Source organism: Schistocerca cancellata, chromosome 4 (assembly GCF_023864275.1).
Source record: "Schistocerca cancellata isolate TAMUIC-IGC-003103 chromosome 4, iqSchCanc2.1, whole genome shotgun sequence".
In the NCBI taxonomy this organism is placed as follows: domain Eukaryota; kingdom Metazoa; phylum Arthropoda; class Insecta; order Orthoptera; family Acrididae; genus Schistocerca; species Schistocerca cancellata.
In genome coordinates, this window is record NC_064629.1 from 43,487,523 (window position 1) to 43,513,007 (window position 25,485).

Here is a 25,485-nt window from a genome sequence, read left to right on the forward strand (position 1 = left end):
ACCCTCCTGTGGCGTGATCATTGGGGTTACAACACTAACACGTGTTTGAATAAAACAGCAGAGGGTGCCCCTAAGGCACTCCTGTTTGGCAACACGCTCGGTGGCACCCGACACCATTATTGACAATTTTTAAAAATATACTTGTACTGAGACAACGTGTCAAGTAGTCCTAGCTGCTTGCAGGCATGCAACTCCTTGAAACACCTTCAATTCTAGATGTCTTCTAGCAGGCGGCTAAGACTACTTCTCAGGTTGTCTCTGTACAGGTACATTTTTAACATTCTCAGTACAAGTCGGCGGGTGCCATTGAGGATGTGGCCGAGCTGAGATGTCTTAGAGGGACCCTCCGCCGTTTGCCGTTTTATTCGCGCACGTGTCAGTGTCTCACTGCCCCGCGATGACGCCACAGGAGGCTTGAAGATGAATATGCACCCATTGCTGCTTCACATCACGTTCAAATTTTGATGAATGGTTTTGCACGGTCCCTAGAGGTTCCACCCTGAACGTGAGAGCAGAATCTGTAGTCACGGTGCCCTCAAAAGAAGTTCCAGCAGTGTCAACGTTTGTCAAGAACGTTGCCCTGTTCCTGTTGCTCATCGCACTGCGAAATGTCATTTTCGACCGCCAACTGTGTGAGAATGAACGCCCCAGCGAAAATGGTATAGAGGTGGAGCCCCTCCATTCCCACACCGGCACGATGGCCAACACAAAAGGTCTCCTGCTATCTCTGCATAAGGGTTAGTTTTCACTAAATTGAAGTTAAGCAGGATGTGGGTACTGCGATGTTTTCGTACGTCTGGTTAAGGTTAACCATTAATATGCGCCCATCTGGAGATAGATTGGGTCGAAAGTTGAACGAAGGGTAGCGGTCTGAAGGGCCGAGGGAAGAAAGTGCCAAGGCAAGAGCCAAGGGAAAAAAAACCTCTGCGATCGTCGGATCGGGTTGTAAGAGCAGTAGCGGGTTTCTTACTGCCTAGGACAGATCATCCAAAGGTAGGCTTTGTTAGCAGTCTGTATCGTGCAGGTCGATACCTTTGACGTTGTACGCTGGTGTTACTCGACCGCTACTGTTGGGCGCCGGTGTCGGTTTCTCAGTCAGCGTCAGCATACCTGTCACAGTTAGGTTCATCATCGTTCTGTGTCCGATAGGTCATATATCGGATCCATAGTGTAGGGTAGTGTTGGCGGTTTGTTTGTGCGTTAGTGTGCGAACTCGTCGGTTTCCATTCTGTAGACTGTTGGTCGGCTTTAATGGCAGCTGGCGTATCCAGTCAATGTTGCTGATACGCAGGGGCTTGCCGATGTTGTATCTTATGTTGCTGATACGCAGGGGCTTGCCGATATTGTATCTTGTGGGTGTCTGTTAGCTTTGTCATAGGTAGTTGTGTCTTTTGCCGCTTACGCTTCCACCTATGGTTGTGATCACAGTTTCCCAGAGTAGGGATGAAAGGATTTTTCGAGTGCCTCGACTTTCTGTATAATCGTGTGGCATATTTTTTTAATATTTCCTTGAGGGTTTCGAGGCGGTGTTCATTGTGAAGATCCACGGTGCGTGAGTAGCGTGGAGCGTTGCTAATGATGCGTAGCACTTTGTTCTGCACGATCTGCAGGCTGCGCAGTCGTGTAGGAGCTGCATATACCCAGACGGGAGCTGCGTACGTCATCAGAGGTCTAATCAGTGTCATGTATATGGACCCCGACTCCCTCCTATTCAGTGTATTTTCCCTGTCGAGCATTGCGTAGAGTTGTTTGAGCCTCGCGTGCGCTCTGTTAGCAACGTATTCAATATGGTCCCCCATGTAAGTTTCCGGTCCAGCCAAACATCGAGATATCTTGACTTTCTCTCGGAAACGTATTGGCTGTGCATGTGTCGACAGAGTTAATGTCTGCGCTGTAGCTTCGGTCTGCGTGTGAACAGAACTGTTTCGCATTTCTCGACATCGTTCCAAACAAGGCTCGGCAGTTCTGAGTGTCGTCTGTATTGGTGAATTTATGTTTGACGGTTTCCAATCTTGCGCAGGGATGGGCGTGTCATCCGCGTAGATGGCTAACGTCGTTTTTGTGTTGCTGGAAAGTCGTTAATGTACAGGTTGAACAAGATGGGGCCCAAGATGCTTCCCTGGGGTACTCCAGCTTCGATACCGTGCTGTGTCGATTGTTTGCCCTGCACGTCAGTGTTAAAACGTTTGTTCGTGAGATGTGAGTGTATGAGACGTACGAGTCCGTGCGAGAAAGCACCATCGCTTAGTTTGCGTATAAGGCCGTTGTGCCAGAGACGATAGAAAGCTTTTTCGATGTCCAGGAACACGGCGTCTGTGATTTTGTTCGTGTTGTAGCCGTGTGCTATATGTTCGAATACACCGAGGAGGGAATATGGTGGTCTTACTGACGCCTTTATGCCACTCCCTGAGGCCACGTCGTGTCGATTGGTAGTGGCGACGTGTCTGAAATGTTTCCCTCTGTCACCCATCAGAAGACCGCGTCATTTCAACGCAGAGACGTCAAAAGAAACGCTGAAATGGGAGAAAGAGCGGCTGTGACTACCTACCCAACGCGTGACACTCCCACGGTGGCGTTGGGCTGAATTTTGGTTAACGTGACACGGTTAATCCACCTTACACGACACGTGAAACGTGGCCTTGCTGTTTGAAGCGTCGTCGAGCTCGAGAGTGACGTCACAGCGCTCCACATTTTTGCACCGTTACAGAAGAAGGTCTTAGGCACCTTTGAGCTAAATTACAAATTGCTGCGTCGAAATGAGAGACAATTACGGGGTTTTGAAAAAGTGATCCTTTAATCGTGTTGCGCTGTATAGTTGTGGGAGCGTTTCGTCAGTTGTGCCTGGTTAAGTTAGCCGGTACCTGCATTTCTGTGAGAGGAACGGTCCGGGATGGAGAACCTGTCACACAAAATTTGTCGTGAAGTTACGGGGGTTATTCGGAAAGTAAGGTCTGATCGGTCACGAAATGGAAATCACAGTGAAAATAAAAAAAAAAATATTTGCAGTAGTTACCTTCCGGCTACTTCTCTTCATAATCACCACTCCGACTTATATACATAGTCGTAGCGTTGTACCAACCTTCCAATACTCTCGTCATCGAAGGCTGTGTTTTCCGACAACTCTCTACCCTGGTCTGCAGCACACTGTCTGTGTCAAAATGTTGTCTTCATAGCCGGCGGTTGATATGAGCAGAAACGAAACTCGGAGGGAGCCAAGTCTGGGCTGTACGGTGGTTGATCAAAGACCTCCTGTCGAAAACGCTGCGGAAGCGACCTCATTGCCCCTGCCGAGAATTGTCACAATCGAGGAAATGTATGACTGTTAGGTTACGTGGGTTTGTATGAAATCAGGCGAAATCTCTCAGCAGGCTACCATACTTGGTGGAAGACACTCTTTTCTAGGCATCTTTACGTGCTCACTTCGTTCTCAGAACTGAAAAGAATGTCTTGACGCGACAGACGGGTGTACTAGATACACTACCCAACTCATCTGTGCAAAGCTTCATCGGATTTTCACATAATCCTCGTACATCGAAAATAATTCTTCAGCTTTAATATAAATGTATCTTTCACTCAAATATTAGGAGAGAATTTTTCACTGTCGTTGTTCATAATAAATTATGTATTTCTGTTTTTAAAATGTCTGCAGGAATCAGTTCGCGTGCCCAGGCAGCACTGAACGGTTCCATTACTGTCTCTGGAACGGCACGACTACTCCGAGATACCGCACTGAGTATGAGTTCTACTATTTCCAGTTCACTGGAACGAATGTTCTCGGAGAAACCGTTTTCCCAAAGATTCTGTTTCATCATTACGGACATGGTGAGTGCTGCACACAAAAGACAACTTTTCATGTTTTCATGATAGTAATTTCACTAAGTCGACTTCACTGTGGGATTTCGAAATAAATGAAAAATTTCTTTTCTGTTGTAAAATATTGTTTACGTATACAATTCACCATTCATTATTACTATTAGTGTACAGTTTGGTTGTTCATTTTTGTTGTTTCGTTGCGCTATCTATGTTTTATACCGTGTAATTAAAATTTTCTCCTTTTGCTTCATTTTGTATGAATAACAGCAATGCGGGATGAAACTTTTTTTATAGTGAGGTTACTATTGGATTAAAAACAACTCATCATTATATTGCAACATCAAAAAGGATAGAAAATTACGAAAGTTTACTTACTATGCGTGTACAGTGTAGCAACAGGAATACACAATTAACTTTTGATATATGTGGGGATATACAGGTTTGTTATAATTGACATTTCGCTATTTGCGTCAGTGTCGATGGAAAACTATTTGCCGTACGTGTACCTAACTTATAGGAATGATGTACAGACTGCGCGCTGCAGGTAGTGTTAGTGCCATGACTTGCCGTTGGGCGCCGCTACTGGTTCGGCAGTCAACATGGGTCTGGACAAGGTGAGGAGGCTTTACTCTTAAAGCTGTTTTACCAAAACAACAGCAACAGTGCTGCGGCTATCGACGCATTAAAGGAATCCGGAGAGCTCCGTAATTGAAGAACATGATCCGGTAGTTCGGGAGAGGCTGACAACCAATTGTGCCACAAATCGTTGAAGAAGTTACTGTTGCCATGTCTGAGAATGCAGGACACAATGTGCGATCTTGAAGAAGAAGATGCGCATAGCGAGGTAGACAGCTAACATCCCACCTGAGATGTTTCAGACAGCAGTAAAGAAATCTCTAGTGTTGTCGTGGATGCAGATGTCGTCACATTGTTCAACGTTTTTATCCTAGAACGCAAAAAAGGTACACAATTAAAAACCGTTACCCCTCACGTGGAAATTAAAATGTGTTTTTTCCATGGTTTATTCGTCATTTCTCTTCTGCATGTCCTTACGAATGTTTCCACGAAGTTTCATTGTCAGACGATCATTCGTTTGCCATAAGGGCATTATCAGGTGGCTGAAGTTTAATTATAACCACACTGTACATGGTGCGAAATGTAGTACAGAGAGCTGGCACCTCTGGCAATAACAACGGCTCTAAGCGGCAGGGCCTCGAGTTCGGCTGAGCTTGGATGATGTCATTCCATGCTTCCTCAGCTGCATAGCAGAGTTTATCAGTAGTAGTGGCTGACAAGTGACGATCGGATATATCCGAAAGAAAAGACACAATTTTATCCTGCAGCCGCTATGAATCAAGACAAAACGGAATTAAAGACATGAGCTGCCAGTGGGCAGTGATTTATATGAAGGGGCAAATTAAAAATTTGCGCCGGACCGGGATTCGAACCCAGGTCTCGTGCGTACTAGGTAGCTGCGCTGACCACTACTCCATGCAGACATCTTGTATAAAGTAGACATCAATATATAATTAAGCCGATGACGGTCAGTAATCCCTTCAGTGCAGATGAACAACGAGCTCGAACTCTTACCGTAACTGGCGAGATGCCACGAGTAATGAGGCTAATGAGCAGGGGCAGTACATCAGTGCGTGTCGCATAAGCTGAGAATTTGGGTCTGACGGCAGGCGTGCTAGGAGAGTCCGTGCAGTTGGGACGACCACTGTATCTGGGTGGTATAGTGGTCAGAGCATCTGCCTAGTAAGCAGGAGACCCTGGTTCGAATCCCAGTTCATCATAAATTTTCACCTTACCCCAAAACGAGTGCTCACTGGCAGCTAATGTCTTTAATTCCTTTGTGTTCAGACAACGTGTGGCCATACATTACGTTGTCGAAAGATAATGTCACGCACACCTCTAAGGTAGCGCACAACTACTGGGCCTATCGTGTTGCTAATGTAACAACTGCTGTCCAAATTACCAGATATGCGAACCATAGGTCATCGTGTTTTGTGTACCCCAAACCATAAGATAAGGTGTTGAGCCCATTTGAGATTGGCGAATGCACTCTGGCAATGCTGGCCTCTTCGGAACCTCCACACGCAAAAACGTCCACCGTGAATGCTGCACACAGAACCACGAATCGTCTGAAAAGATGACACGGTGCGACTCTTCTGTCCAGTTTAGTCGTTGTGTGCACCACTGGAGTGCCTTCCTCTGCTGCCGCCTTTCCAGATTTCGTCACACTACCTGTGTAGTCTTGTCTTGCCGCAGACAAGCCCATTTCCTGCGTGAAGACAGGTGACGTGGCTGTACTTCTGACAGAGCAATATGTTTGTCCTCTCGGGCGCTAATCGTGTGGGGCCGTTGAGATACAGTATGCTTTGAGTAGGTCCGTTCTGAACGCGCCGAGTTCGTAGTCGCATGAAAGTCTTGGGATCCCAACCAATATAAACACAAATATTGCCGAACAGAAAAGCGATGTCTCGAAGGCCCACGTGCTGGTAGATGTTTCTCCTTTTTACACTAGACATAAAGAGATCTTCAATGTAGAACCAACATCTAATGCGATTTCTCAATTAGAAACTCGCTGCATAATCTCTGCTTACATACCGGGTGTCTCTCCTAAAAGTAGTCAGGTGCATTTTGTCTGGTGTTTGGACCGATATTTGCACTATAGTTTTTGAATTGTGCAGCTAGAGACAGCCCGAACAATTACTGCTCGTCATGTCTTTCATGCAACGCCCAGTGTCAATACAAAGCATCGGTCTGTTTCCGAGTAAAGAAAAAAAAAGATTTTTAAATCGGAATTTCATGTGGCTATTCGATAGACCGCTCCCAAATTAGTCTAGTGTGATATTCAGGTTTTATCGATGTGTACTTGCAGGCACAGTAAAATACGAAGAATAGACAGCAATCCAACAGCGACTCAGTAGCGCTGCATGCTTGGTGGTAGCAGGCCAGGGCAGTGTTGTCGCTGCTGCTGTAGTGGTAATTCTTCGAGTTTTACTGTTAATACATACCGATAAAAAGAATCTCGCACTAGACCAATATTGGATCGCTCTGTCGAATGGATACTCTGTCCCCACCCTCTTGTTGCCCAAAGTTGCTTTACTAATGTTTCGAGTAAGTTAGTAACTTGGGCGGCCGATCACATTTTCACAGTACTTGCCACGCTGAGATAGTTACACACTGCAGCGAGTGACAGGGACAGTCGAATTAAAATGACGAGTTCTGTAATTAATAACAATACTCATTTTTTTGCTCTCCTTTGTTAAGTATGGATGACTCGTTGTGCGTTTCCTTTCTGTGGTTTATCTTTCTATAATAGTCTAGAGGATGATCGGATTGATGTTTCAATAATAATATGAATTGTGGTGGACTTCTGCAGAACTACACATATATTTTCAGTCATTTCACTTCGCAATACAAATCAATAAAACACACATAACACGTTCTCCATCCTCGCACTTCAAATTCGTACAACCAACTGCAAAAAAAGAACAAAGATTTACCTGTAACAACATGAAGCAAAGAAATTACTATCATATATCGATCTATTTGTGCAAAACAATCTTTGAAACATACGTTTCATATATAAAATACAATTAACTGTCTACCATTTTTGAGAATTGCACAATCACCGTCAGAATGATATTAAGTATTTATAAACATTGACATATAAACATTTTCGCGTAGCTATGTAGTAGTAGATTTTTGGTCTTTATGTCCTTCGGTGATATATCGTTTATCGTTCACTTCATATGATCCAAGATCGATTAGTACATTCATCTCACCATAATCAGTTTTATTACAGCACGTAAAATTCCGCTTTAAAAATAATGTTTGTAGCACAAAAAAACAGACGCTTTCCGTCAACACTGGGCATGGTATTAAAGACGCGACCAGCACCATTTGTTTGGGCTGAGTACATCTATACAATTCAAAAACAAAATTGTAAGTATCTGTTGAAACACAAGAGAAAATGCGCTTGACGACTCTTAGAAGAGATACCCTGTCTATAGACGAAGTTACTCCTACCCATTTTGAGTGGCTGCACTGAACTGCTAATCGTCTGCATATTTCAGCACATAGTACATTTCATACCAGTTTTAGGTTTGTTGCATTCTGTCTTCGTGGTGTTGCAATTTTAATTGACCACACTGAATTTTACTGTTACGTATCCGGTGCTTGAACTCGAATTTTTACCTTCTCATGCAATATCCTATCGTTTGAACAACCTACACCTTCTCACAGCCAGACTCATAGCAACCAATTGCAGTGCAGTGTATAATGAAACCGTATATATGTTACAAAGTTCGACGCATGTCTACAATCATTTTAAAGCAGAAAAAAATATTGGACTAAACTTAAATTTTTTCTAGATAGCACGAATTTTAAATAAACTGGAAGGACTCTTCCTTGTAAGAATATGTTGGAACGCTTAACAAATTTCTCCATAAAAATGTGGTTGTTGTGCTGTGGTAATTTGTTTGTTTTTATTTCACTCTAATTCTTTACCAATAGTACATGGTCGTAGACTATGTTATTTCATACACATAACTTCTTATAGAACAACAACCTGAAATGGCAATACGTTGGATTACGAATAACGTAAACACAAATAATATTAACTTTACATGAAAATCGTTTTCCTGATTTTCGATTCATCTCAGTCAATTGCAGTTAGTGTGTCGAAATGTAAAATACCATGAAAGGATCATGCCTCAGCCGCATCATGTAACTGCTATCAGGTATACTTAATTTACTTTCAGTTAGTCTAGCAGATTACGTTTCTGCTGTTTGATTTATATAAGTCATAGCTGGGAGAATGACTGCATAGGAGACCATCATTTATTGATTTTATTTTTCTGTACTTCACATCAGCAACTTGTGCTATCTCCTCTCCATAATCCCCACCACGGGTAAATTCCATAACTTGTGGTTGAGTGGGTAATTGGTGATGCACTGGAGAATCAGGATAGTTTTGTCTAATCCTTTATTTGTAGAGGCTATATAACTTTCCGTTGAACTTTGTTTTCAAGCCTGGCTTGTGGCCTGGGGCGATCAGAGACAACGTGCACTCCTCTCTTTGTAAGCCGGTCGGGGTGGCCGAGCGGCTCTAGGCGCTACAGTCGGGAACCGCACCACCGCTACGGTCGCATCTTCGATCCTGCCTCGGGCATGGGTGTGTGTGATGTCCTTAGGTTAGTTAGGTTTAAGTAGTTCTAAGTTCTAGGGGACTGGTGACCTCAGAAGTTAAGTCCCATATTGCTCAGAGCCATTTGAACCTCTCTTTGTAAAAGTACGACTTACGATTGGTCAAGTAAAAAACAACACGGGAAGCTGTGAAAAATTCCACTGCATTCGCTGTTCGAACTTTTTCCAGCAAACATCATTATAAACAAGGGAACGACCTTTCTGACGGTTTGGTAGCTCCCACCCGATTGGGTAGGTGGCTGGCGCCACCTAAGAGTTTTGCGGATTGGCTGGTTAGTGGTTCCAGTCTAACAAGATGCGCTGGTCTCACAGCTGCTAACGTAGATTTGTAAAAGGTTTGTATGACAGCACTCTGCCTGTGTCGAATACGTGAGAAAGATAGACTCTTACGAGCTCATCTGGTATTTTTTTTTTCGGTCAGGAGCCGTTAATCAATTTTTTAATGTAGGTGATCGCTGCGTTATTTAAATTAAATCACTAGGAGAATAAATACTCTTTAGTGACATTTGAAGCCATGATTTTTCTAGAATCTACGTATTTCTTTTCTGTTTGCAAAATATGACTGTGCTCTCACTGATCAAATCCTCATCTTAACAATTAATGAGAGTGCTCATAGCTGAGTAGAACGAAAACATGGATCGAAATCCACATTTGCGTGTGCCGAATTTTACCAATTTTTCTATGTTTTTGGCGGATAGAATTTAAAAGAACGATTACCCACACTAGTTCAATACCGTTGTCATCTATGTACATTCTTGATCATTGTGAATACCTGCAAGCCAGAGCAGATGCTGGTAGCTCGGGATTTGTCAGAATTGTCGGGATTTTATTCAGGATGGTGTACTCAGTTTCTGGCCCCTTGTGAAGCACCTGTAATGATGTTGCTGTTTGGTATACAACTCTCATGTACCTTCCTCCTGTAGCTTCTTCTCAGTTGTGTAAACACTTGGATGTGACGAATGTTACAGCTTGTTACATTCCAAAGTGAATCCACGAATGTAATACACTCCCCTCGCGTCGTGTTGAAAACATGATATAAATTCCCGTTGCGCACTTGATATAATTTAATGGGATATATTCTTTTAACGGCTTCACACGACAGCGACCCAATAGAATCAGGATGTCTACTATTAACAGTTCAACAAAGAAAAAGTGGACTCTTTTAAACCCAAAATACTCGAACATAAACAGATTATATCTCTCGTTTTATGAGTGCAATGCCAATGTGAGTCTTGCTTTTTTGACTGCATGTTTACTTTGTTCATTTCAGTATCCCTGCCGTTAGCAACAGACGATTCTGTAATGCTACGCACTTAGCTCTGTTTAAAATGCTTTTCACTGTTGTCCATGAAACATTGATATGAACACAAATTTTGTTTCAGTCGTTCCTTCAAAACCATATAGACTCACATACCAAAATGTGACAACGAATAGTGTATACCTCGATTGGGATCTGGATCACCGCCTAAAGCATTTCCCACCAGGATTCAGCTACAAATTACAGTACAAAGCACTCTGTGATCCCACAGAAGAATGGAAGGTAAGCTGAATGGTATCTCGGACAATATTTTGATATGTTATTACTGCCGTTATACATTTTTCACCCAATCAGTCCTACCTCAAATAGTTCCAATTTACTGTTTACTTCCCGGTTTCATTTGAGTACAGCCTTTTTCTTCTTCATGTATGGTTCTTCACTTCATTATTTTTTTCTTAACAAACATTATTTTCATTTCTTTTCAGTTTGAGGTATTAAAAATCCACGGTTTCAACTTGGATTTCATCTCATGTAGTCTATTTTATTTTTACTCTTTTACTGTCAATTGCACACCCTGTTAGCTATGTGGTGATCTTCCGTAGATTTCAAAAACTTTGTTGTTCTTCCGAATGAATGCGAAATACAGCGTGCATAGAAAAGGCTTCAGCACATTCGCGATGTTTCGAAACTCTGTGGAAGGTCACTGCAAAAAAAAAAAGTGATTATCTTTTGAGTGGCACAAAACGTGAAAAAGATTTTGTAAAGCGCACTGACGGACTTGTAAATTTCTGACCATAAAAACTGGAGGCACCGTAAAGGTTTATGCAACCAACATAAAATCGACATGAAGTGTACAACATTCTTGGAGATGTATGTAAGTAGACCGCACAAAATAGTAAGAGTAACGCCATCTACATTCTGAATATAACAGGAGACTGAGCGTCAGGAAAATCATTCAGAAATAGCATTTGAATGTTGGTTGTTTGTGAGAGGGTTGCTATCCCGCACGTCAGAAGGAGAAACGCCTGCCAGCACGTGATGGAATTCGACTTAATGAACATGGATTTATCGTTCTGAAGTACTGCTGCTCGGACTGCTATGGTCTCCACGACTGCCATGCGAATATGGAATCAATGGGTTCAGGAGGATCGTACTGAAGGCCATGAAGGACCTTAAAGGCCCTATGCGACTACCGTTCGAGATGACAAACATAAAGTTCGCTCGGCCCTGCAGGGTCGCACAGCCACGGCCTGTACCTTAAGTCAGGAAATGGGTTTGTTTGAAGCAAGACACGTACACTGTAAGACAAAAAAATGATACGCCAAGAAGGAATCATCCCAATGGACGGAAATCGGTAGAACTGATGTACATGTACAGACAAACATTTCGGAGAAACGGGGTGATTTATTGAAGAGCAAGAACTTCACAAATTGAGCGAGTCAGTAACGCGTTGATCTACCTCTGGCCCTTGTGCAAGCAGTTATTCGTCTTATTGATAGAATTGTTGGATGTCCTCCTGAGGCATATCGGGCCAAATTCTGTCCATTTGGCGCGCACATCATCGAAATCCCGAAATGGTTGGGAGGCCCTGTCCATAATGCTCCAAACGTTATCGATTAGGGAGATATCCGGTGACCCTGCTGGCCAAGGTAGGGTTTGGAAGCACAAAGACAACCAGTATAAACTCTCGCCGTGTGCGGGCAGACATTACCTTGCTGCCCAGACGATCATTCCAGGTATCCAGGTATCCCACCGCTGCCCAGACACGTCTTCGGCCTGGAATCTCATTGAATGGAGTAGAATTGTCCTCAATATTGAGTCCCGCTTCGAGCTGAGCCCCAAGACCAGCAAAGACGTGCCTGGAGACGCCCCAGATAGCGCTTGGATACCAACCTGATTGTCGCCCACTGTGTGTGGTGCTATTTCTTTTCATAGCACGACCTCTTTCATTGTCATCCACGACACCCTTACAGTACAGCGGTACGTCGACGATATACTACACCTCGGTTTGTTGCCCTTCATGGCAAGCCATCCTGGGCTTACATTTCACCAAGACAATACCCGCCTGCACACGACGAGAGTTTCTACTGCTTGTCTCGTCTTTGTGGTGTCATTGTAATGCGAGATAGGTTTACAGTGGGCACAAAGCGCGAATTCAGTGGTTAGCAGGATCTCTGTTTTTCGTACGAGAGAAAGATGATGTTCATATACATTGACGGAAAAAAATCGCAACACCAAAAAATAATTGATGTTGCGTAATGAAATTTCGGAAATACATTAGTCTAGGTAACATATGTAAGTCATTAACATTTCGAGACCACAGGTTAATATAAGTGCGAAATAAACTATTTTAAATATGAAATGCTGGTACATTAATTACCGGTGTAACTGCCAGAATGTTGAATGCAAACGTGTGAACGTGCATGCAGTGTGTTGAATAGATGCCGGATGTCAGGATGTCGGATGGAGTTCCACGTCTGTTGCACTTGGTCGGTCAATACAGGGACAGTTAATGATGTTTGTGGACGTCGTTGGAGTTTCGTTTGATGATTTCCTATATGTGCTCGATTGGAGTCAGATGTGGTGATCGAGCAGGCCAAGGCAACATATCGACACTGGTTCAAAAGGCTCTGAGCACTATGGGACTTAATATCTGAGGTCATCAATCCCCTACAACTTAGAACTACTTAAACCTAACTAACCTAAGGACATCACACATATCCATGCCCGAGGCAGGATTCGAACCTGCGACCGTAGCGATTGCGCGGTTCCAGACTGAAACGCCTAGGACCGCTCGGCCACCACGGCCGGCCATATCGACACTCTGTACAGCACGTTGGGTTACAACAGCGGTATGTGGGCGAGCGTTACCGTGCTGAAAAACACCACGTTGAATGCTGTTCGTGAATGGTAGCACAACAGGTCGAATCAGAACACTGACGTAACTGATTGGCACTAAAGATGCGTGGGATAGGCAGGAGAGTGCTCTTATGTCATAGGAAATCCCACGCCAGTTGTAGGTCCAGTGTGCCTAGCACGCAGACAGGTTCGTTGGAGGCTCTCAAGTGGGCTCTTCCTAACCAACTAACGGCCTTCAATGGCGCCGAGGCAGAACCAGCTTCATCGGAAAACATGACAAACCTACACTCTGTGACTACGTAGGCTTTCCCGGCGTAATAAGTCTTGAAAGTCTCTTCGGGTTTGCTGCCGGATCCTAAAATCAACTTGACTCGATATTTCGGCGATCCAACTGTTCGCCATCTTCAGGAAATGCTGCTTCTGCTGATGAGTCCCGCTGAGGACTTCGAGGCTATGGCACTGAGGACTTCAGCTTTGCAACCAACGTGCTTCTGGAGATACGTGGACGATATCTTCTTCGTATGGCCGCATGGACGTGATGCTCTTAACAGGTTTTTGGACCACTTCAACTGTCTTCATCCCCGTATCAAATTTACTATGGAGGTTGAAAATGATGGGATGCTTCCATTTTTAGACGTAATGGTTTATAAAAAACCAGATGGAACTTTGGGACACAGTGTTCACCGAAAGCCGACACACACAGATTTGTACCTGCACCCTCAGAGTTGTCATCCACCACACCAACGTAGTGGCGTCCTTAGGACTTTGGTACGGAGAGCATATGCCATTTCCGACGCAGACAGCTTAACCCAAGAACTTGAGCATTTGATGACTGTTTTTAAGGAAAATGGATACACCGAGAAACAGATTCGTCGGGCTATGGAATTTGGACCGTCTCCGGAGGTGTTCGAAGAGGAACATAGATCTGTGGCCTTTCTTCCTTATGCTGGAGGCTTATCGTTTAAGATTGGACGAATTTTAAGGAGTTTTAACATCAAGTGTGTGTTCCGTCCACCCTCTAAGATTAGGGCTCTGCTCGGCTCTGTGAAGGATGATTTGGGACTTAGGAAACCCGGGGTGTACAAAATCCCGTGTCAATGTGGGAAAGCTTACGTTGGCCGTTCTATTCGCACAGTGAATGACAGGTGTGTGGAACATCGCCGTCACACGAGGCTACAACAGCCGGAAAAATCGGCCGTAGCAGAACACTGCCTAAATGAGGGACACAAAATGAAATTTGAGGAAACTGTTGTAATTGCCAACATTTCTGGTTTTTGGAATAGTGTGTATAAAGAGGCGATTGAAATTAGGTTGGCTGATAATTTAATCAACAGGGACAATGGGTTTCCTCTTAGCAAAACGTGGAATCCTGTATTATCTCGCATCAAAACTGAACGTTCTTCGATGCGGCCTTGATTGCGATATATCGTTGCTAGCAGTGTTTCACTAAGGGCGGCGCCACCTCCCTGTTTTGGAAGCCAGAAACCGTGATGGGCGGCGCATGCGCCGTGTACTGAACGGTGGCGTATATAGGACGTCGAATTGCAATCTTGCGTCAGTTCTCAGCGGGACTCATCAGTAGAAGCAGCATTTCCTGAAGATGGCGAACAGTTGGATCGCCGAAATATCGAGTCAAGTTGATTTTAGGATCCGGCAGCAAACCCGGAGAGACTTTCAAAACCTACACTCTGTCCTGCAATGAGCTCTCGCTTGACACCACTCAAATCGCAAATGGCAGTGGTTTGGGGTCAGTGGAATGTACGCTACAGGGCGTCTTGCTCGGGGCTGTTCTTCAAGTAAACGAGTTGTAACAATTCGTTGTGTCACTGTGGTGGCAGCTTCTGCTCAAATTGCTGCTACAGATGCAGTACGATGCGCCAGAGCCATACGACGAACAGGATGGTCTTCCCTCTCGGTAGTGCCACGTGGCCGTCAGGAGCCCGGTCTTGTTGCGATCGTACATTCTCTGCTCCCAGCAGTCATGTACAGTTGCTACATTCCTGCCAAGTCTTTCTGCAATTCGCAAAAGGAACATCCAGCTATCGTAGCCCTATTGCATGATCTCGTTCAAACTCAGTGTGGTGTTGATAATGACGTATTTGTCGCCTTAAGGACATCCGTGACTAACATCAACTCACGACGTCCAGTCTCACAGGTAATTAACGCTTACGACCGTTACAGAGTGTACTTAAAGCAAACTTGTTTTGCATCCTCACAGTAGCGCAACTAGGCGCCACTCTTATGCAACTGGCGCAAACAGACATCGTCTTTCAGATGTAGAAACACGTCTGCCAACTTTCGTTCGTGTCACTCAATTCTTTCTTGGTGGTGCGATTTTTTCCGTCAATGTGGCATTGGTTGACTGTAAAAGTGTCCACGGAAAGGTCGCAGTAATAACCACACGTTACTACGAACATAAAGCTGATTGAAATCAGAGATGAATAGAAACAAAATTTTAAATTGACGTTGGAATGCATATCGTAAAAAATGTATGAATTTTGAGCTCGAGAAGTAGTTATAGGTTTAAATAAAATCCAGTGAGTTCGATGCAGATTTCGAGTGCGAAATGTTAGGTCGGTGCATCAGTTCCTACATTTTACCCGTAAATTTAATAAACACTACAGATAAACATAACAGAGACTTTACTCGTCAATAATATACTCTACTTCACCATTTACAACAATCTGGCTACGCTGGGGTAACTTTTAGCGCATTTTCATTCGGAAAAAGTTCCTCGAAGGAAAGGTGGAAAACCTAGGCCGCAAGATCAGGTGAATAAGGTGGGTGCGGAATGACTTCCCGAGCCAACTCCTGCATAGTGTTTTTCGTCAGTCAGCAGAATGCGGGCGGGCGTTATCGTGGAGCAGCATCACTTCACGCAGACTTCCTTTCGATGTTCTTGGGTTGCAAGACGTCTCAGTTGTTGACGATAAATGTCAGCAGTGATAGTTGCACCTCGTGGAAGCTATTCGTAGTACACCACACCGCCGCTGTTCCACCAGTTGCATGACATTATCTTTTGTGGTTGTGCGCAGCTTGTACGGGGAGTTGCTGCTTTGTTTGTCCAATAACTTTATCCCCATACACGGCGCAAGTTATTCTGGCTGCCTCTGCTGTGGTCACCACTCTGCTGAACTCAAACAGAAGAATATGTCGGAAATGTTCCGATTTCTCCACTGGCACTCCATTTTCTACTATTCACTGTTCCACTCGCTATCACCAAATGATAAAATGACAATATGTAAACTGAAATAGCAACTGTGAACTACAAAAAAGATGACGATCGATAAATAAAGCCATATCAACTGGAATACCAACATTCAGAAGAAAAACTCTACGAGCTTATGCGCCAACCAGATAATTTGGGTGATGATAAATGTTTAAGGTGGATCAAAGATGATAATCGTCGCTTCTATAGATCTCCTGCCTCAGGAGCCATAATGGCGAAACACCTCAGGGAAAACCTGGAGAAAGTACAGCGTAAATTTCCTGATCATGTTTTAGTACTAGGGGAAGATTTCAACTTGCCAGCTATAGACTGGCAGACGAAAGTGATTAGAGCGGATGGAAGGGATAGGGATTCATGTGAAATTGTTTTATGTGACTTACCCGAAAATTCCCTTCAATAGTCAGGGAACCGACTGATGAGGGTAATGTCTTAGATCTCCTGGTTACGAACAGGCTAGAACTTTTCGAATCAGTTAACGTAAAGCGGGTAATCAGTGATCATTAGACCGTTCTGGCATCACTACGGTTGTCAGTATGAATGGTAAGAAAGGTAGGAACATATTTCTGCTGCTTAGTGCGAAAACAAACAGATTTTACGTTACCTAAGTAGTAAACACCAAACATTCATCTCTGACAATGACAATTTTGAGACTAAAATGACAAAAATCAGTAGTGCTGTATAATATCGCTTACAGAGAAACGGGCCGAAAGACGTTTTGAGGGATCCGAAGTTCAACATCCGTGTTATAAAGTTGCAACGAAAGCAAAGGAAACTTCGACGTTGATTTAAACGCTGTGGAAGGTTTGTTGACAAACCAAAACTTAACGAGGCCAAAAGAGGCATAAGCAGAGCCACGTCCGAAGCGTTCGGCGAATTTGAAAATACAGTTGTACCTACCGATCTGACGACAAATCGGTAGACATTTTGGTCTTGTTGTAGGTCAGTAAGTTTGTTTCTTCATTTGTAACAGACACGGTGAATGGACAGAGAGTAAGTCGAAAAACTAAACTTCGTCTTCAGCAGTTGTTCTTTTCGACTGTGACAGGAATACGAAAATGCCATGTATCGAGAGGAGGTGGCTACGGAATTTAAAGTCAACTAAAATCCCTCAACAGCAGAAAGGCGACTGGACCACGAGGATACATCTGCCATTTTACATAGAGTATGCAAAACAATTTGCGTCAATTGATGAAAAACTCGTGGCAAGTCACTGGAAAAACGTGCAGGTCATTCCCATTTTGTATCTCTATCGTTACTCGGTTGCAAAATTTTAGAACACATTTTATGCTTGCGTATTCTGAAGACCGAAGATCTCCGCCATAGGAGCCGGAATGGATTTTGAAAACAACAAACTTGTGAAACCCAGCTCGCTCTCTTGGGCACAACATCCGGAAGGCAGTGATACCGTTGACCAGGTTGATCCCGTGATCCGGAACGTTTTGACTAATGGACGAAATACGAACATACGGTATATCAGCCCAAATATGTGATTGTAATGAAGAGCAGATAGAACACAAATACAGGGTGTCGGTTCATAACAGAAATAAATATTCACAAGTAATAATAGTTTTTATCTAAATGGAATTTCATGGAACCATTAATATTCACAATAAGTATTTGTGACCTTATCGATAACAATGGAAGCTACATGAGGCTGTTCGCGGATTATGCCGTTGTATATAGAAACTAGAAAGGTCGGATTTCCAGAAATATGCAGGAAAATGAAGGAAGACTTGGAGAAGATGGACGTTTGTTGCAAGGATTCGCAGTTGAGATACAAAAGAAACAAATGTAACATATTGTGCGTAACAGTAAGATCTCTCAGTTTTTGATCATGCGATTGGCAAACAACGGCTCGGAACAGTCACGTCTATTAAATATCAGCGAGTGTGACTGTTGAGCTATTTAAAGTGTAAAGACGAACCTTAGAAATAGCACATGTTATACTGAGATACATTGGATGAAACCTTATGAAATTGTGATGCTGTTCGCATAAGGAGGTTGGTTGGTAGCCCTGCACAAGGACGAACGTACGGAGACAGAGCTCTCGTAAAAGATAAGTAATTTAGGTTGTAATTAATTTTAGTTGAACACTTTTAACTAATTAAATACGTTCTTTAGTGTACTCTTCAAGCACACCATTAAAAGTTTTTCTTTGATTTGCGTAGTCTTCTAGTAATCGCGAAAAGTTTATTTGTTTACTTATTGCTCTTTAGGCCTAATTATTCGAGTATGCATATTTAGCGTTATACGGCAATTGTAAGTGCATTTGCTGTAGTTTAACTGATTAAATACGTTCATTAGGATGCTTTTCAAGCTCAACATTAAAGGTTTTTCTTTTATTTGCGTATTGCCTAGTAATCGCGAAAAGTTCGTTTTGTTTATAATTCGCGGCTTTGCCTTACTTTCCGAGTGTGCATACTTAGCGTTATATCGCAATCTTAAGTGCATTTGGTATAGATTAACTAATTAAATACGTTCATTAGTGTGCTCTTCAAGCTTGCCATTACAGGTCTTTCTTTTATTTGCGTATTCTTCCAGTAATCGCAAAAAGTTCGTTTTGGTTACATTCGACTGTTTAGGCCTAATTTTTGATAATGCATATTTAGCGTTATACCACAAATTTAAGTGCATTTGGTAATAGTTTACTTACATATTAGTTTCCAAATATATTTAATGTCCTTTTGCATCTGTATTTAATATATTATCGTCATCACTTAGTAAATCTCTTAACTAATTTCCAAACTACCATGGATAGTAAGTGTGTGAGCTGCAGTAGAAAAGTTAGTTCAGGGGTTTGGGCAGCTACTGTGACAGGTGGTTTCATTGGGGAAATTGTAGAGGCGTGGGAATTGGGGAAGCAAACTAGACTCTTCCATTCTTTTGCAGGATTTGCTCAAGAGATAGGATTATAGCTGAACAGGAGAAGAAAATTACAAGCCTTACAGGCTAATTTGGACAGAGCGAGGGAGGAACCGAAGAGGTTAAGGGAGGAGGACGGTAAACAGGGGTGGGAAGTGGTAGCTGGGAACAACGGCCACAGAAAGAGGACAGTGTCTGACAGTTTCCCAATTCGCACAACCAATAGATTTGCCTTGCTGCCACAGTTAAGTAAGGAAGAGGCTCCAGTAGAAGTAGATGTAGTTACGATGCAACAGAATCTCACTAGGAAACCAACTGTTTCAAAAAAAGTAGAAAGTAAGCGGAAATTTCTCTTGCTTGGTAGCAGCCATGGAAGAGGTGTGGGCCAGATTTTGCAGGAAAAATTAGGTAACAGGTACCAGGTCACAAACTTTTTCAAGCCCAGTGCATGTCTTAGCCAGGTGGTAGAGGATATAGGTTCACTGTGCAAGGGTTTCTCAAAGCAGGATCATGTGATGATAGTGAGTGAAGTGGGAAACAGTATTGATAGGGATCAGGGCTACAGTAGGTAACAGTAGGTAACAGGTACCAGGTCACAAACTTTTTCAAGCCCAGTGCATGTCTTAGCCAGGTGGTAGAGGATATAGGTTCCTTGTGCAAGGGTTTCTCAAAGCAGGATCATGTGATGATAGTGAGTGAAGTGGGAAACAGTATTGATAGGGATCAGGGCTACAGTATTGAGTGTGACCTGGTGAAAATAGCCTCTGTAACGACCCATACCAATGTTGGGCTGGTGCCTGCTTTTGTGCGGCATGGTCAGCCCCAGTTGAACCACTCTGTTAGGAGGGTAAATATGGAGTTGGATCAGTTGCACAGGGCGGCCACTCTGTCAGACATTGGGTTCGTTCCTGTCGAGGCTATTGATTGGGGGGATTTCACAAGGCATGGCCTACACCTCAGTAGGAAAGCGAAGGGTAAACTGGCAGGGTTGCTAGCGAAATCCATAAGAGGGGACGCTAGTACTCATGGATGTACCTCTGTTTCAGACTAATATCAGTGTCCAATGAGAAGTTCAGGCAGGCAGGTGCTAAAGAGGTGCAAAACTCACAAGATTCTTACAACAGGAAAGTAAATAATAATGTTGCCATATTTAACCAAAATATTGGTGGATTAAAGAAAAAAATAGATTCTCACAAAAGTAAAGTAAAAACTAATGTAACCATTTTTCGCCAAAATATTCCGGGATTGAAGAACAAAGTAGATGAGCTCCTGGTTTTTTTTTTTATGACACTGAATCTGATAATGTAATAGAAATACTATGCCTGTCTGAGCATCACATTGTGTCTGATATGGAAAAGGTAAGTATCAGTGGTTATAAACTAGCTGCACATATGAATAGAGAGAATAAGGTGAGAGGAGGAGTTGCCATATATGTCAAAAGTTATCACTGTATAAAAGGCTTAGATACAAAAAGTTTTGTCTAGAGCAACATACAGAAGCATGTGCCTGTCAACTTATACTGAAGGAGGGTTCTTTTATAATTGTAACAGTATATAGGTCCCCTTCAGGAAACTTTCATTTATTCCTGGAAAACTTGGATGCCTTGTTGTGATATCTGTCACATAGAGGAAATCAAATTATTATTTGTGGGGACTTCAATGTTGATTCACTGAAAGAGAGTAATAGGAAGAATTACCTGGAAGTCTCGCTTGGTTCTTTCAATTTGATATCTGTCATTAATTTTCCTACTCGGGTAGTAAAGGTCAGCAGCAGTTTTATAGACCAAGATAAGTTTAAAAACAAATTCTTGTCCTGTTGAGAATGGCCTCTCTGATCATGGTTCTCAGCTAGTTACAGTATATGACATAGCTCCATTCAGTAATTCAAAACTACCCTCCAAAGTTGTTCGTTCAATTAATTACGCAACAATTAGAAATTTCAGGGAAAATCTTCAGCAGTTAAACTGGGTTGAGGTGTACAAGGAATGCGATGCTAATTTAAAATATAACTTATTTCATGATACAATTGCAAGAGAATTTGAAAACTGTTTCCCCAAGAAAGTAGTTAAATCGAATTATAAGAAACCATGCAAAAAAACCTTGGCTTACTAAAGGAATAAAATTATATTGTAACCACAAAAGGGAACTGTATCTAACAACAAGAAAGAGTAATGACCCAGAAACAGCTAAACATTATAAAAATTACTGTGCAACATTAATAAAGGTTATTAAAAAGTCCAGAAGGATGTGCATCATGTCTGAGATTAATACCTCTGATAACAAAATGAAAACAAATTGGAATATAATTACAAGAGAGACAGGGCAACCAAGAGTACAGGATGACGGCATTACCATCAAAGCGAATGGAAACTTGAGAAACAACAAGCCGGCAGTCGAAAACATTTTGAATAATCATGTTTTAAATAATGTAGAGAAAGCAGGATCTAAATGTTCGTTAGAAGAAGCAAGGCAGTTAATGGAAGAGGCTTTATCCACATCATTTCATACAATTGAAATTCCAGCCACTTCTCCGTCTGAAATTAGGAAGATAATAAACTCTCTCAAGAATAAAAGCTCACATGGAATTTCCAGCAGGATAATAAAAGCTTGTTCCGAAGAGATAAGTGGGATTCTTAGCCACATATGGAATAGCTCTCTGATGCAGGGTATTTTCCCAGATAGACTGAAGTATGCCATTGTTAAACCACTGCATAAAAAAGGGGATACGACTGTTGTCAACAACTACCGCCCAATCTCTCTTCTGACTGCCTTATCGAAAATTATTCAAAAAGTAATGTATTGTAGAGTAGCTGCACACCTTTGTAAAAATAAAGTTTTAACAAAATGTGAGTTTGGTTTCCAGAAAGGTTTTTCAACAGAAAATGCTATATATACTTTCACTAATGAAATATTAAATGCTCTGAGCAACCGGAAGTCACCTGTTGGGATTTTTTGTGATCTCTCAAAGACTTTTGATTGTGTAAATCATGGGATATTTCTAGATAAGCTCAAGTACTGTAGTATGAATGGGACAGTGCTCAAATGGTTTAAATCATACCTAACTGGAAGAGTGCAGAAACTCGAAATAAGCAGTTCACATAATATGCGCAAAACTGGTGATTTCTCAAACTGGGGAAGAATCAAGAATGGGGTGCCGTAAGGTTCGGTCTTGGGTCCTCTGCTGTTCTTAATATATATTACTGACTTGCCATTTTATATTCACGAATATGCAAAACTGGTACTTTTTGCCGATGATACTAGCTATCGCACCCAACAGACAAGAATTAACTGGTGAAATTGCAAACGATGTTTTTCAGAAAATCATTAAGTGGTTCTCTGCAAATGGGCTCTCATTAAACTTTGACAAAACACAGTATATACAGTTCCACACAGTAAATGGAATGACACCATTAATAAATATAGACTTCCATCGGAAATCGGTAGCTAAGGTAGAATATTCAAAATTTCTACGTGTATGCATCGATGAGGGGTTGAACTGGAAAAAACACACTGAAGATCTGCTAAAACGTATGAGTTCAGCTACTTATGCTATTGGGGTCATTGCAAATTTTTACATCTCAGTAAATTAGCTTAGCACAACTGTTTTCATTCTCTGCTTTCTTATGGCATCATATTCTGGGATAACTCATCATTGAGTAAAAGAGTGTTCACTGCACAAAAGTGTGTAATCAGAATAATTGCTGGAGCTCATCCAAGATCATCCTGCAGACACTTATTTAAAGTGCTAGAGATCTTCGCTGTAGCCTCACAATGAAATTTGGTATTAACCATTCGAATGAATTCAAAAGTAATAGCAGTGTACATGGCTACAACACTAGGAAAAAGGATGATCTTCACTACTCAAGGTTAAATCTAACTTTGGCACAGAAGGGGGTAAATTATGCTGCCACAAAAGTCTTTGGTCACTTACCTAATAGCATCAAAAGTCTGACAGATAGCCATATAGCGTTCAAAAGGAACATAAAATAATTTCTTAATGGCAACTCCTTCTACTCATTAGATGAATTTTTGGATGTAGTAAGTATGTCATGTAATATTTTGTGTTATGTAATATCTTGTATAGACACCTTTTATTAACCTGAACGTTCCACATCATTACGAAGTGTTGTATTCATGATCTATGGAACAAGTTCTAATCTAATGTAAACCTGAAAGACAGTTTGGTACAACAAAGAGGTGCGTCCAACGATAACATTGGACAACTCCATTGTCCAATGTTATCGTTGGATGCACCTCTTTTTTGAGTGCCTCTCTCTGCTGCTGCTTGAGGAGAAAACGTAACAATGGTCGCCATGTTGACAGTCCGTGGTGTTCCGAACTTTCTCACACTGTCTGCATGGATACTTTTCTTGGTGTAAACTGCTCATTTTCTGGCTCAAGCTGTGTGACGTGACTGTAAGATCCTGCACAGCTGAGAGAGCAATATGCGTGCCCTGTCGGGCGCTAGTCCTGTGAGGAATTTGACGTCCTGCATGGCATAGAGTATGGGCGCCATGAGCCCATCGATTCCATATTCGCATGGTAGTCGTTGTATCCCGATCCACGCGATCAGCAACATCACAGAACGACAAACAGTAGTCAAATAAGTCATGATCTTGTCACTGTCGAGTACCGAGACTGGCTGGTTGGCGTTTCTCCTTCTTCCACGACGCATAACACGTTATTCTTACGAACAAACGAGATTAACATGCGATTTCAGAACGAGAAATCTGCTGAGTATCTTCACTAATATACATCATGCAAATGGCATTACTCCAGCCTACAATGTGCGGCTGCGATGAAATATTAATCATTTGCTCATCGAAACCTGTAGTACACTTTATGCCAATTCGACGTCTGTTACATGTGCCTTCATGATGACGAAATATTACTGGCCAGCACAATAATAAACCACACCGTGATGCACAACGCATCTTTTGTAGTTTCTGCCGCTGGAACCTGATGAGCATCTCCGTGACGCTTTCGCACTTACTAGACGAACCAATGACGAAACGCGCTGCTTTCCTTTCCATTTTCTCTATTTTTCTATGAAACCTACCTGGCAAGATTCCTAACTGAGGAGCAATTCTCAACTATTGGTAGAACGAGTGTTTTATCAGTTATCTCTTTCGTGGACAGACAAAGTAACACAGGACTGCGTAGTGTACGTGCTGTCCTGACCTACCTCTACATAGAGGGCGATCAAAAGGACAGCACGTTCTCCAGATATCTCGCCCCGTGAAAATATCTGCCAAGATACAAGCACGCCACCACTCTGCAACCACTACGGTTCGTGAAATCTGGCATACAATTGAAGGAGCTTGCAATGACAAGCCCGTATCTGTCATCTAAGCTCAGTCCAACTCGATTCCCAGCAGTATTAGAGCCATTATTACCGTCATAGGTGGAACTTGTATGTGTTAAATTTCGTAGTCATGTGTTCTTCCTGTTGTTGTTGTGATCTTCAGTCCGAAGACTGGTTTGTCGCGGCTCTGCCTGCTAGTCAGTCCTGTGTAAGCCGCTTCATCTCTGAATAATTTCTCAGCCTACATCTATTCGAACTTGCTTAGTGTATTCATCCTTCAGTCTCCCTCCACAGTTTTTCCCGGTAAAATTTCCTCCAGTACCAAACTGACAATGGCTTGGTGCCTCAGAATGTGTCCTATCTGCCAATCCCTTCTTTTAGTCAAATTGTGCCATAAATTTCTCTTCTCACCAACTTCATTCACTATCCTCTCATCGGGTACTCTATCTAACCATCTAATCTTCAGAATTATTCTGTTCCACCACATTTTAAAAGATGAGTTGACTAAAATGCTTATCGCCCACGTTTCAGTTCCGTACAAGGCTACATTCCAGAAAAATACTGTCAGCAGAAAGCTTGCTAACACCTAAATTTATATTCTGTTTTTACAGATCTCTCTTTTCAGAAATGTTTTCCCTCGCTAAAGCCAGTCTATCTTTTATATCTTCTCTACGTCAGCCATCATCATTTATGTTGCTCCCCAAATAACAAAACTCATCTACTACGAGGGCGTGTTAAAAAGTAATGCCTCAGAATTTATGTAAAAACTCTTAAAGCTTTTCAAATAATAGATCATTGTTAACATTCTACCTCTTTATTCTTCATCTTTATATATTTGCAGCCTTTCGCGGCTGGAGGAATCCAACTTCTAACATGGTGGTGTCTAGCGTAACTATGTCGGTGTGCGAGAAACAGAGTGCTGTAATCGAGTATCGAAATCGCG

The 25,485-nt window shown here is 42.4% G+C and overlaps 1 protein-coding gene across 1 annotated transcript in view; it reads left to right on the forward strand.

The window, feature by feature from the left end:
* The window catches only part of LOC126184776 (cytokine receptor-like), a 430,688-nt gene that overhangs the window by 172,291 nt on the left and 232,912 nt on the right, over positions 1 to 25,485 (forward strand). The window contains exons 4-5 of the mRNA XM_049927330.1: positions 3,650 to 3,822; positions 10,413 to 10,570. Of these exons, the coding sequence (XP_049783287.1) occupies positions 3,650 to 3,822; positions 10,413 to 10,570 (331 nt within the window). The remainder of the gene's footprint in view (positions 1 to 3,649; positions 3,823 to 10,412; positions 10,571 to 25,485) is intronic.